Source organism: Magnolia sinica, chromosome 18 (genome assembly GCF_029962835.1).
Source record: "Magnolia sinica isolate HGM2019 chromosome 18, MsV1, whole genome shotgun sequence".
NCBI classification, from domain to species: domain Eukaryota; kingdom Viridiplantae; phylum Streptophyta; class Magnoliopsida; order Magnoliales; family Magnoliaceae; genus Magnolia; species Magnolia sinica.
The window spans coordinates 31350941-31364334 of record NC_080590.1 but is presented as its reverse complement, the minus strand read 5'-3'; the positions used below and the strand labels follow the sequence as shown (position 1 = coordinate 31364334).

Here is a 13394-nt window from a genome sequence, read left to right as displayed (position 1 = left end):
GTAATGCACCTTGTTATTGGTGTGGATTTCACATTAGCATCATGCTAGGGCTCACCTGAGCCATTGACCCCACCCCAACTTCCAATAATAAAAAAAAAATCTTAATGAAGGTATTCCAATGATAATTACTTATATTAATGTTACAATTTATTGAAAAGTTTTTTTAAAGGCAGGGAAATCCAAATTCTTTATTAAGGAGGTAGGTTTTTGTAAAATTCCTTTTAAAAAATAATTATTGAATCTTAACCATCAGATATTACCCTTAAAAATGGTGGCCACATCATCATCGTCCATCTTAGAACAGTTTGATCAGCATGAATTAGGCCCAACGGTCCAACACGATAGCCGTGATTTCGAAGAAATGCATCGCACGACTTTCCCCTTTGAGTATATAACGTTTCTCGGATTACTTCTTTAGGACAGTTACCATATGATACTCAGCCAGCATACAACAATTAATACACAGGCACTTAGATATTGCACAGGTGATCATAAATTAACTAATTTAAATCATCTAAAACGTGGAGCCCACTATTCCTAACTCACAGTCCAAAAATAAATTTGGTTGCTGACTTCTAACCTCGGATTCGATTACACTTGTTCATTGAAACAGGACCATTCGATGACTTCCCTTTAAAACCGTCCAATAAATGGCCACCTATCTAATAGTATAAAGTATAATAATGTTTGTTTCATGATATATCTAAATTGGGATAATATAATCTAGGCTGTTTAATCTGGCTTAACTGTATTTAGAATGACACGTATACATTTTCTTATCATCGATCTCTGAAGGAGCATCAAAGGGGGTTGGCTTGTTTTACCGAAAGCAGAAAAAAAGGTCTTGTCTGTTACTCTTTTCTGCATTTATTGGAGAGAGGAAAAAAAGGAAAGGGTTTGTGCAAGGTTGGTTAGTTGCCCTTTCTTTTTCAGGGTAATAAAGCGGGTTTTGGTTTGCAAAAAAATCGGAGCATATCTTCCATTCTCGGTGAGTTCCTCTGAAAACATGAGATTCATTTTTTTCTTCTTTTAGTATATATCTCGCTTCCCACTCATTATCATCTCATCGTTGTGGTCAGATCTTGCTGGGTCGCTCAAGGGTAGAAAGGGAAATTTGAGGAAAAGAGAAGATGGTGAGAGGGAAGACGCAGATGAGGAGGATAGAGAACGCGACGAGCAGGCAGGTGACCTTTTCCAAGCGCAGGAATGGGCTGCTCAAGAAGGCTTTCGAGCTATCCGTACTATGCGATGCTGAGGTGGCACTCATCGTCTTCTCCCCAAGAGGGAAGCTCTACGAATTCGCCAACGCCGGGTACGCTCTTTTGTCTGAATTCCATCCATGTCCTTCTTTCCAGTCAAATGCAATGTCTTTTTCCTCTGTATCTGTTCTGGGGTCATTAGAGTTGGTGTTTCCAAGACATGGGTCTTTTCTTTTCTACCCTCACATGGCACTTCTTCGTGTTATCTTTTCCCATTTCGCTTGTATTGTTGGATCTCTCTCTCTCTCTCTCTCTCTCTCTCTCTCTCTCTCGTATAGGCGAAAAGATCTCATAGCATCTCGTACGAAAGTACTCTTTATGAACTGTCTTTCTTTCTCTCTCTCTCTCTCTAGCAAGACGGTTTATTTCGTTTTCCTTCTACACTGATGTAATCTTTTCCCGCAATTAGATGAGTTGGGTTGATTTTGTTTCCTTCACAAATTCCAAAATCCCATCTACTTAATTTCGTGTCATGAGGAAAATAGACATTCCTCTTTCTAGCCCAGTTTTTATTTCTTCTTTTTTCTCCTTATCCTTTGATTTTGGATGCTTACACCATCTCCTTGTTGAAAGATGACATACCGTAGTTGATTACAATATCTTAGCCTTCATACTGGAACATGCAATACTATCTAACCTTGGTTTTTATTTTTTATTTTGAATATCTAAACCCTATCTTAGAGTAATTATCACGTAATTACTATTCTGAGAGAGTTCGATAAGGCATTGTATTGAAATTTTAGTCCAGCTACTTGTACGGGAGGCTGATATTTACACACCCACTTTGCATTTTTGGAGTTGAAAGCTTGACATAGCAAATACACTTTGGGTAGGAAAAATGGAAAAAATAAAAAATTAAAAAAAGGTCTGTGTGTCAATGAAAGAGGGTGAGGGCAAATAGGTAAATAGCATACTATAGCGTTCTTGCAATAGTTTCATCCGTGCCCTTTTGTTTTACTATTAATAAGAATACATCGACTAACAACATTGCACTGATCGTCCATGACCAGTTGCAGTCTTTTACAACCATTGTGTATACTGTTGGAGTTCATAACTCTGAAGGTGGAGTTTTATGGTAAACTCATTACATGGTTTCATGCCATGCGTACCAGCTCTCAACCATCTAACGTAAAGATTTCATACCAGCTAATTTTGGTATTTCAAAATCTAATCAATCTCTCTCTCTCTCTCTCTCTCTCTCTCTCTCTCTACAATGGCTAGTTTTTTTTTTCTCTCTCTCTGTTAGCTTGTTAGTACACCCACTGTCAGTTCACACTTCACTGTTAGCCACCCCCACTAGGGATTGATACCAAGACCTCAGTGTTGAAACGAGGTATCTTTCACTCAGTCTGCCACTTGAGCTATGGATCAGGGTCTCTCTCTCTCTCTGTCTGTCTGTCTGTCTCTCTATAATGGCTAGTTGCCATGCTGTTGAACATTCCTCTTGAAAGTATGTCCATGCATATGCTAAAGAAAAGAACTACATTATGTTCTATGATTCATTCATGAGAAAATTATTTAACAAAATGTAGTTAATCTTTGACGTTTTCCATTTATTCCTTGAAATTATGTGTTTTCTAATGTTGATGGATTCAATCTCTTTCTTCCATTTTTTAAAAAATCAAATTTGAGCAAGTTTTGTTTGTATTAGTTGAATCACTAATGGTTGCCTGTTTCGTAGAGAGAATCCAAGACATGGATATTGCAAAACGCCTAGGGAATCCTTATAGTGAATGAAAAACTGCAGAGTCCAATAGTAATTCCATTGTTTGGTTTGTAGTACAGTTTTTCATGAAAATGTAAGAAGGGTCAATGGTCCAAGGGAGAGAGTTGTCTCTCATAACCTTATAAATTGACATTTAACATGTTTTTTTTTTTTTTTGAAAAATCGATATCATGTATTTTGAGTAACACCTTGAAAATGGAAATTGATTTCCATGCTTTTTTCCCAAACAGTGGAGAAGTCGAATTCCAGGGAAATCATATTCATTTCCAAAGTCTTCAACGTATCTAAACACCTCCAAAGAGCAATTTCCACTGTCATCGTTATGTTAGAATCCCAAATCCCTCATTTAGAAAAGCCCTAGTTAGGGACTACCAAATGGGAGTGGAGGCTTTGCCAGTATCTTGGGATCCATGGTTCAAGCAACAAGGAAAGAAATATATCAACCCTTGGAATATGACGGAGAAGATGGACAACAGGAGAGCCCGCACATGAGCAAATTGTTTGAATCTTGTGTGAACCAAAGAGGAGGAGAAGTTCAAGAGGAAAGAATGGAAACTCTCTTATTGGGTTTCCTCGTGTCGTTTCACTCTCAAATATGTACTTTACATGTGAATAATCCAAATGCCTTTCCTTAAAAGAGCTCTCTCCAGACGGGTTTTCTTCCTCTACTAGATAGGATGCCAAAACTTGAGAACGGTTTTACAAATCATGTTTCTTCAATCATTCATGTCTAGGGTGTGACAATGATTAAGTAAAGTAGCCTTCATATCTATTCACACCATCTTATTCCAAGTCCTTTTCGGGCTTCCTTTCATTATCTCTTTTGTTCCTTCAACTCAAATAAAGGAGGATCATGTCTAAGGTGTGACAATGATTAAGTAAAGTAGCCTTCATATCTATTCACACCATCTTATTCCAAGTCCTTTTCGGTCTTCCTTTCATTATCTCTTTTGTTTCTTCAACTCAAATAAAGGAGCATCTGTGAAGAGCCACAATATCTTAGAAAATATAGTTCTTGCCAATGAAATAGTAAATGAGATTGACCATAAAATTGTGCAAATGTGATATCCAAGCTATATATGGAGAAGGCGTACAATGGATTATGATGAGAATTTAAGGAGCAGGTGATTGGAAAGTTCAGTTTATCGGCCAGTGGGTGAGGATGGTAGAGAGATATTGGAAAAACTGTTGGTTCTCTTCTATGATTAATGGAAGAATTTCAGGGTGCTTCAAGTTGCCTAGAGGTTTGAGACAAAGTAACCCCCTATTGCTAGGTATTTTCATTACAGCGACGGAAATATTAAGTAGGGGGGGTTAAAAGCCTAATGGAGAGAGGAGTTCGTCAGTTGTACCACCTTCCACATTCATGCTGTTTAATTTCACATTTGTTGTTTATTGATGATACCATTTTGTTTGCCGGAAGTCCTTAGTAAGAAGGATAAGGATCTTTTTGAAGGATTATGGAAAGGCATCAAGATAGAGGGTGAACAAAAAAAAAACCAAAAAAACAAAACAAAACGAAACAAAAGAAGAAGAAAGCTAGAGGGTGAACAATGCTAAAAGTTATTTTATCATCCCAAAAGCACCTCTAACTCATGTCTAGATGATTGCACAGGAATTGGGCTTCAAGCATGCATGCTGTCCTATGACGGACTTCAGGTACCATTATCTAAGGGACAACCAAGGCTCGTTCATTTCTAGAATCTCATTCAGAATATGGCAGATAAGGTGGCAGGTTAGAAAGCTAATTAACTTCTCACATTGGCCGGAAGGTTGGCCCTTATCAAGCATGTATTGACAAGTTTTCCAGTGCACACTATGACGGTATAGATGTTCTGACCACCATATGCGAGGGGATGGAATCGGCATTCACTGACTTCTTGATGTGGATGCCTTTAGGGTCTCCTCCATTCCGGCTTGGAAGTGGAGGTATTGGATAGCGAGGATCGAGGGGATTAAGAAGAAGCGTAAGTTTATCATCTCCCTCATTCCGAGAGAAGGGAATGGGCTAGCAGACGGGCTTGCCAGATAGGGTTCGAAAAATTAGTCCAGGAGCCTCTTCAACTAGGTGAAGGACCTTCCCATCAATATTAGGGGATTATTCTTGTTAGATAAGGTGGGTCTAGGTGTTATGAGAGAATCTGTTTAGGTGGATCTTCGCGGGTGGTTTTTTGTATATGGATATGATAGGCGCCCTGTGTTTTCTTTTTGTTGTCCAAGGCTGCCCGAATTTTGTAATCTCACACGGTTTTTTCAATGGAAAATGTTTGTTTTAATTTTATTATTTTTTTTAAATGTGAAGGAAGGAGGAAGCATCATTGGGTGCGATGGTCCTATTTGTGCCTCCTGAAGATGAATGTGGAGTTGGAGTGAGAAGTAGTGGATAAAGTCATGTAGAGTCTCAGTATGAAAATGTGCTGAAAGTTATTGTAAGATAAATCATTGTGGCAAAATTTATGGGGGCTAAATATCAAAGAAATACTTTCAAGGCCTTAGGAATTATAGGATGTGTATATCAAAGTTATTGCATAATATTGTTTTGAAAATTGCCACTTGTAGTTCAAAATTCTATCTGTTTGGTGGGGAGAGTGTTGGGATTTTTGAAATGCAATAAAAAATAAAAAGTTTTTGAAAAAAATCAAGATTTAATAAAATTAATTTATAGGATTCCCATGAAGATGTTAACAAGTTTCTTTAAAAAAAATAAAAAAATAAAAAAGATTACATTTACTATTCCCTCTTGATCAATGTTGCCGAATCGAATTGTTGTTGATGTTGCTCCATCAAAGTAGAAGGTCTCTCCCTAATCAAGCCTAGATGGAGGAGATGGATTAAAACTAACACACCAACCTTAGAGAAAGGCTGAGGTAATACACGATAGCTGTCCAGGGTTCACCCCATACTTTGAAACGTGTGGACATGTGGAAGGATGGGAGAGATAGAATCTTCCTCTTTATAACTCTCTCTCTCTCTCTCTCTCTCTCTCTCTCTCTCATGTGGTGATGCCCTAGGGGCTAGGGACGTCCGAGGCTAGCTCTCTTATCTCTCTCTTATATAGGATCTATTTATAACGAGTAATGGTTAAAGGGAGGGACCAATTATAGTGCTTTACCACCATATAGTCTTCCATATGCCTTATATGTGGTGATGCCCTAGGGAACTAGGGACATCCAAGGCTTAGTCTTTTATATTCCTTTGGCATACGTCTTATTTATAAGGAGTTAAGATCACAGGGAGACACTAGTTATAGTACTTTGCCACCCTTCGATCTTCCATATGCCTTACTATTTGGAAGTTCGTAATACTGCCGTATACTCCAATTCTAAAATTCCCTTCACTCTTGTTGGCCATCATCCCTCGCCTAATATCTCATATAAGTCCAAAAGATGGATCAGCATATTTCAACCATTGAATACCTATGAAACTTGATTTAAAACAAATCAACGGTTAAAACTAAGTTATTTTTGAAACCAAATAAAGGTTTTGCTTATTGGTTGCTCTCTTGAGTGATTTATGGAGAGAAATGAAAGGTTGTCTTGAAATGATAGCAAGAGGATGAAGTGGGTCGCAGGTGAGGCAATTTTTTATATAGCTTAATGTGCTTCTTATTTCAGATGCTTTTTTTTATATGATGGCTAGCTTGAAAAACACTTGATGGAAGGTCCAAACCACGAGACCAATCCAATAATAATTTCCCGGGTAACCAAATGAATGCCTTGCTGGATCATGTGAGCATCAATTGGACGCGCCTAACCACACACATTTCAGCCATCGAAGGGTAGCTGGGTTACGCTAACGATAGTTATCAAAAGATGTATGGCTCAAATAGGTTTAAAAGTGCAAGTTGATGGGGGCGCAGCCTGATGAAGGGACAGGATAAGGGCCCAGATCAGGGCTGATATCATGATAACTTAGGTGCTACATTGTAAAATGCTTAGATGTATAGTTCCATTAAGAATAATAAGGTTGCATGTGTGTAGAATATGTGTACAGAGATAAACATGTAATTAGTAATTAATATAATCTATAAAATAGTCTACCTCTAATATATTCCTACACAGCTGTAGATATTTATCCGATCAGCTTTACTTATTTATCCTAACAAAAGATAAACAACATTTCATGCTGAATGAAACTTTCGTAATTGAATAAGTAATGACAAAATTAATTTTCCCCTCAAAGATCTTTTCCAATGGATAGAACATGCAAGGTCAACAGACCCATATCTGATCATGTAAGTTGGTGCAGCCCACCTAGGGCTGTTTACGAGTCAAGCTAGCTCGAAAAGCTCGCTCGACTCAGCTCGAGTCAGCTCGGATTGACTCGGCTTGAATGGCCGATTTGAGCTGAGCCAAGCTAATTATTTGAAGCTTGAGTTGAGTTCAAGCCAGTTCGACCGGGGGGCATTTCAACTCGACTCGACTCGAACTCAAGCTCGACTCGGCTCAATTAATAAATAGATTAAATATTATATTATATATATTATATTAATATAAGTTTTAAGTTTAAACTTAAAAATAAAAAAATAAAAAACAAACCCTAGAGTCTCCACCCGACCGCACACACCCCCTTCCCTTTCCCTTTCTTCTCTTTCTTTGCCCACTGCCAGCCGCACGCCCGCCCCGACCACCACCACTAGTTTTCATTTCTTCTCCACAATATTATGATTTCAATATCTTGAGATCTACTTCTTAGGCGAGAAACCCAAGAAATTCGAGATGGGTTCTTCTCAGATTTGTTAGAGCTTCAAGGAAATCTAATGATCTGATTGGCTAGAGCTCTTTACTTGGATTTCTGATCTGTGTTTTGCTCTGTTTCTTTTCTAGTACTTGGATTTCTACTGGTGGAAGAAGATCAAGAATAGATCGGTCCTTACAGGTTTCCTCATCCGATTCGAAGCTTTGTTTGGTTTTTTCATCGGGTTTTGCTTTGATTCTCTTAAGATTTTTGAATTTTTCTTTAATGGAGGATCAAGAACAGAATCCATTACTCTCTCACCCAACAAGCTCGAGCTTGACTCGACTCGAACTCGACTCGACAGCTTTGGCAAACAAACCAAGCTTCAATGTTGAGCTCAAGGCCAAGCTCGAGCTCGAGCTCAAGCTCGAACTCGAGTACATCATGGACAAGCCAAGCCAAGCTTGGCCCACCTCCACTCGACTCGGCTCGATGCCCACCTCTAAGCCCACCTGAAAGAGTTGAGCTGCACCCACTTAGATAAATGGTATCAGAGGTCTATAAAGTTGGAGATCCAACAGCAAAATCATTAAGGATTAAGAAGTTTGCACTTTTTTATTTTTTTCAAAACTAAAAAATTTCATTAAGAAGGAAAGCTGAAGACTTTACACTGGCTAATTTCGAGCAAGCCCAATGACAAAAGGATGTGGGCCCTCCTATCATAAGACAGCTAAAAAAGTGGAAACGGCGGGGAAGGTCAGGCTTCCCGCAGTTAGCACCTTCCCATCATAGATTGGTTGGTGGGACCCAGCTATAGATAAACTCCCAGAAGTGTACCTGAATGAAGATGGATGGAAGATCAAGCAAGACTGTTATGATAAAGCCACTCATCATAAATAGGCCAGCTGGAACACATATATTAAATCTGCTAACTAACATTGATTACTCATCATGAGGTGGCGATCTCCAATCAAATGTCATGATCACTAATGTCAAGGACCTCCCACCAGTCATCAGGGGCCTTATATTCCTTGACAAAGTTGGTTTGGGTACAATTAGGGAGATCAAATATCCTTGATTTTTTTCAGGTTTTTTTTTTTTTTTTTGTTAAGTCTTTGGTTTTTTGTTGGGCTCCCCTTGAGTTTTTATTTCCAGGAGGGTAGGCCGGGTAGTTTTTCTTCTTCTATACATTTCTTACGCAGATGAAATGAAATAGTATCTTTAAAAAAATAAAAAAATAGAAATAAAAATCATCACGAGGTAGCCTAGTTGGGGCTCACTTGTTTGATTGTCATGGAAGAGGTGCCAAATCAAGGACCTCAGTGTAATGACCCTAAATTTTGGTGCATTAAAAACTAAAATAAATAGTTAAATATTTTATTTTTAATTAAGAAACAAAAACAAGTCAATAGTTGACTTGGTAGAGATACTCTTAGTTGATAGAGAGGTCTCGATTTTGGGTGAGGTAGGAGGATCAATTTCTGGAGTAGTAATAGTAAATTTTTATCAATTTCAAATTCGGGAAAAGGGTGGATGTGCTCATCCTCTCTTTTCTAGAAAAATCTTCTTTATCGATTCTAGGAGGGCCTTAGATTTTTTATTTATTTTTGGTTATTTTGTTAATTTCTTCATGATCTATGCAATGTATGGTGTGAATTATCTACATGATCATTGTATAGTTGTGTAAAGAAATTTTAACTAAGTGATGCTTTATAATTTCATATCTGGTCAATAATATTTTAGGAATAAAATTAATTACTAGCATCTTATTTATTTATTTATTTAAATTACTAGCATCTGACTGTATTAAGATAGATCTGAATGGGTCATTTGATCCTAAGCACCAAAAGATAACAGTGCCTTTAATTTTAGATAAATCTGATCAGCGAATGAGCCATTTTATCAGATTTAAGCATAAAAATCATTTATACTTTAAATCTAAAATGGTGATCGAACAGATCAAATTAGATCCCCACTACATAATGCTCATTTTAGAATAGATATAAATTGTTGTCTTGAGAATATGGGTAGATCTGATTGTTTGATGGGCCACAAGGACGAAAGGTTAGGATTGTACTTATGATACTTTGAATCAATTTTTTATTTATTTATTTTGGAAACATAAATGGTCTGGATCTAAGCGATTTATTGACTCATCATCAATATGAAATTTTATAATGTCAATGGATGGCTTCGATCTGTCCCATATAATCAGTAAATCATCTCCAAGTGAATCGTTTGATTTTGAAACCTCTAACCTCTACGTAGATGTTTATATTTTGCTTTTAGCATGGGAATTAGGCCTGAACAACGCTGACATGTGAAATCCAATCCACACTATCCATCTGATTATTGAGGTTGAATTACATTGAAACCACAAATATTAGGTTGATTTGACCATCAGGTGGACCGTGTCGATTAGATGGTATTTGTTAAAAGGAGAAGTATTAAAGATACTGTGTGGGCTACTAAGGTTTCTGATCAAATTGATTATTTGACCCTACTTAAATTATTCCTTAACATGCCATTAATCGATTAGGATTTGACCAATGTATTTAAAGTGTACTATAGATCTTAAATAAGAAAAATTTCAAAGCTTTTATTCATCTCTAAAAAAATGGAGCAGAATTCCAGTGTTTGTCAATTTGACACGTAGGATTACCAATCCAAATTGACAGAGAGATCCTAACCAAATTTGACAGACTATGCACTCTGTCGGTTCGACAGATAGAGGTAAAAACATACTACTTCTACTCAGAATTTAAGGATTCTGATGAATTGAGTCTTTTGATTTATGATTAACTATAATTGTTGGGTTATTTGAAATGTAAATGAAAATGGTAGAGACCACTTTGATTAATCAAGTGGACCTCACATGAAATGGTTGTGATTACAGACCTTGTATCAAGGGTTGGATATGAAGAGATCCAGATTTGAGAATATTGTGGACCCTGATCATGTCCTTGATTAATCAAAGGTGGGCCCTATCATATGAATTCATATAAATCAGGATAATGATTCTATGTACATGTTGTGTTTTAGAAAATTTTAAACTATTATATTTCGATTATTCGAAAAACAATTCATCATCACCAAATCATTAGGTGAGTGATCCCAACATGTTTCCTCTCCATTGTTATTAAAATAGTCATCTCACTGTTTCCATGATTATGATCTTTTGTATTGAATATTTGTTGAATTTGTTGAGAATTGAAATGTCATATGTTATTGTGTGTGTGTGTGTGTGTGTGTGTGTGTGATAACTATTAATACCATGCGGGTTGATGGGTTCCAACTCAAGCAAGTGGACTGATCAACCCACTTGATGCATTCACGCATCCATGCATCTCGAGGCATTCATGCATTTCTATTTTAATTATGATGTGCATGAACCATGATGGGTTCACTCACTGGGCCTAGCCAGCTGACGTTTTATTAATGAAAAAACTATATAGATTTAGTGAACGATGAAACCATTGCTCAAATTTCAGGGCAGGAAGGTGAACCAGTGGACGATTCACAAGGGCTATGGCCCTATCTTGATGAAGACGAGTTGAATATGTTGAATCACTAACATATCTGGTTGAACTTATTTTATTCATTTAATTATGTCTTTGAATAAATTTTAAGTTCAGTAACTGAAAGTTATGAATAGTTAAAGCTCTTATTAGTGAATGGTTTAATAAAGCCCCAAATGGGTGGGTTGTGATACTGTGATTAACTTTTGTGAATGTTATCAATATGTGGATTGAATGCCCATAAATGTTCGTGATGGTAGATATATGTGCATGTGATTGAAATGAATGATGTGAGATTTTTTGCTTAAAGTTTGAGTTTGGAAATTTAGTGTACATTTTAACTAAGCTTCTAGAAAACGGTATGAATGAATAGTTTTAGTACACATGGTATATAAGTCATGTGCCGTAACTAAGGTCTGAGGGTGCATATTCTGTATCCAAATTTCGGGACGCAACAATCAGTGTACGTATAAGATTTAGGCTAATTTGATTTACAAATTAGGAGATGCGGAGCTGCAAGTAGTGTTGTCATGTGTGATCATATAAGTGATTTTGCGATTGCATAATTATTACATAATATGGCCCACATGGCATATGTGATGGTCAAATATGGCATGTGGACTATATGTGATTGCATATGGCATAACTCGATGCATACGCGGTCACAAAATCGCATATACATCACATAATGGCATAATCGCATATGCATCACATAATGGCATATGCATTCCAATGGTAAAAAATCTTAATGTTGGATTTTTTTTTTTTCCTCGCAAATTTGTGCTTTTGCCTATGCCTATATATATATATATATATATATATAAGTACTCCCTCATTTGGAATATTACTTTCATAATTCTCTCTAATAATCTCCCTCTCTCATTCTGAAGGCTCTAATCACTCTCTCTCTCTCTCTCACATAATCTCTCTTCTCTTGGTTAAGACTTACGTCTCTTGACTCACTTCATTTACTTGAAGATCAAGAAGTAAGAAGTAAAGAAGTAGCAATCCTCATTCAAGAAGCAAAGATTTAAGACTTCAAGACTTATTCTAATCTCCTATTGTCTTACTCGCTCTCTCTTTAATCTAATCTATCATTCTATCTTCTCTTCTTTTTCTTTCTTTCTCTCAATCTCATTCTCTCATCTCTATCTTCTTTCACTTTCTTTCTCTCGTAGTTTCATTCTCATTCTTTAATCTATTCCTTTTCATTTGATTTCTTTCTTTCATTACAATTTTAAGTTTCTAAGTTCTAACATTTTTTTATTTTTTATTTTTCCATTTCAATAGTCAAGAGTCAAGACTCAAAGACTCATGACTCAAGTCAAGATATTTCTATTAGTTTGTTTAATCAAGAAATATTCAAGAGAATTAAGACATTTCAATAGTCAAGGCTCAAGAGAATTCAACGTTAGGTCAACGTGGGGTCTATGTAGATCGTCAGCATGCCAAAGAAGCTGGGTGAAGTGGGTCTGGCATGCAAAAATGCCTCCCACGGTTGGAGTTTTAATCTAGTAGTTCCCCCATAAAGTTGTTTCGGTAGACTTTAGAGTGTAATCCAAGGGAGTTCATCTGGCTTCAAGGTGCACTTGTTGTTTTTCAGATCGGCTGCTGCATGTGGAGACCCTGGACCATCTATTTGCCTTCGAGGAGTTAACATCAAAGGTATGAGGTCACTTTAGCAGTCTCTTCGATATATCATTTTTGGAGGGTCAGTCATCTTTCGAGCGAGCCTCCCAATGGTGGAGGAAAGCCTTGAACGTTGATGGCTTAACCATCTTGAAAGGCTTGCTCCGAGGTTTAATCCTCTGGGAGATTTGGAGTGTAAGGAACTCCAGAAAATTTGAAGAGGCCTAGGTGGATGAGATGCTAACCATCTATAGGATTCAATGTTGGATTAACTGCTTAATTCCTGACCTCCCGTCTCCAAAAGACAATTTTCTGGCAAGGCATCTTCCTTGTTAGGATTTGGGAATAGTTTTCAGGCCCCAAGCCAATCGAAGGGTGGAAATCATTAAGTGGGTTAGGCTTGACGCTGGTTGGGTTAAGGTCAATGTTGATAGATCTTCAAGAGGTAACCTAGGTCATTCCGGCAGAGGAGTGTGTAGAGGAAGTCAAGGAGAATTCATCTTCACATTTTGAAGTGATTACATGTGCATGGCTCCAATGTGATGACTAAGGCAAGGGCATTATTTGAAGGCCTCTCTATGGGGG

At 37.2% G+C, this 13394-nt stretch overlaps 1 protein-coding gene across 2 annotated transcripts; it reads left to right on the top strand.

Annotated features, from left to right (window-relative positions):
• Window positions 1–830: 830 nt before the first annotated feature.
• On the top strand, window positions 831–11336 carry LOC131233622 (MADS-box transcription factor 50-like). 2 transcript variants are annotated; one of them, XM_058230402.1, is made up of 3 exons: window positions 831–988; window positions 1080–1312; window positions 11154–11311. In XM_058230402.1, exons 2-3 carry the CDS (start codon window positions 1131–1133, stop codon window positions 11164–11166), a joined length of 195 nt encoding a protein of 64 aa, XP_058086385.1. In that variant the 5' UTR covers window positions 831–988; window positions 1080–1130; the 3' UTR covers window positions 11167–11311. The 2 variants fall into 2 exon arrangements, with proteins under 2 accessions (XP_058086385.1, XP_058086386.1); XM_058230403.1 differs by having other exon boundaries at window positions 844–934; window positions 11154–11336.
• The last annotated feature ends 2058 nt before the right edge of the window (window positions 11337–13394 follow it).

What these genes read in the sequence shown, in the direction of transcription:
- LOC131233622 (XM_058230403.1), top strand. Translation starts at nt 1,131, where the DNA reads ATGGTGAGAGGGAAGACGCAGATGAGGAGGATAGAGAACGCGACGAGC.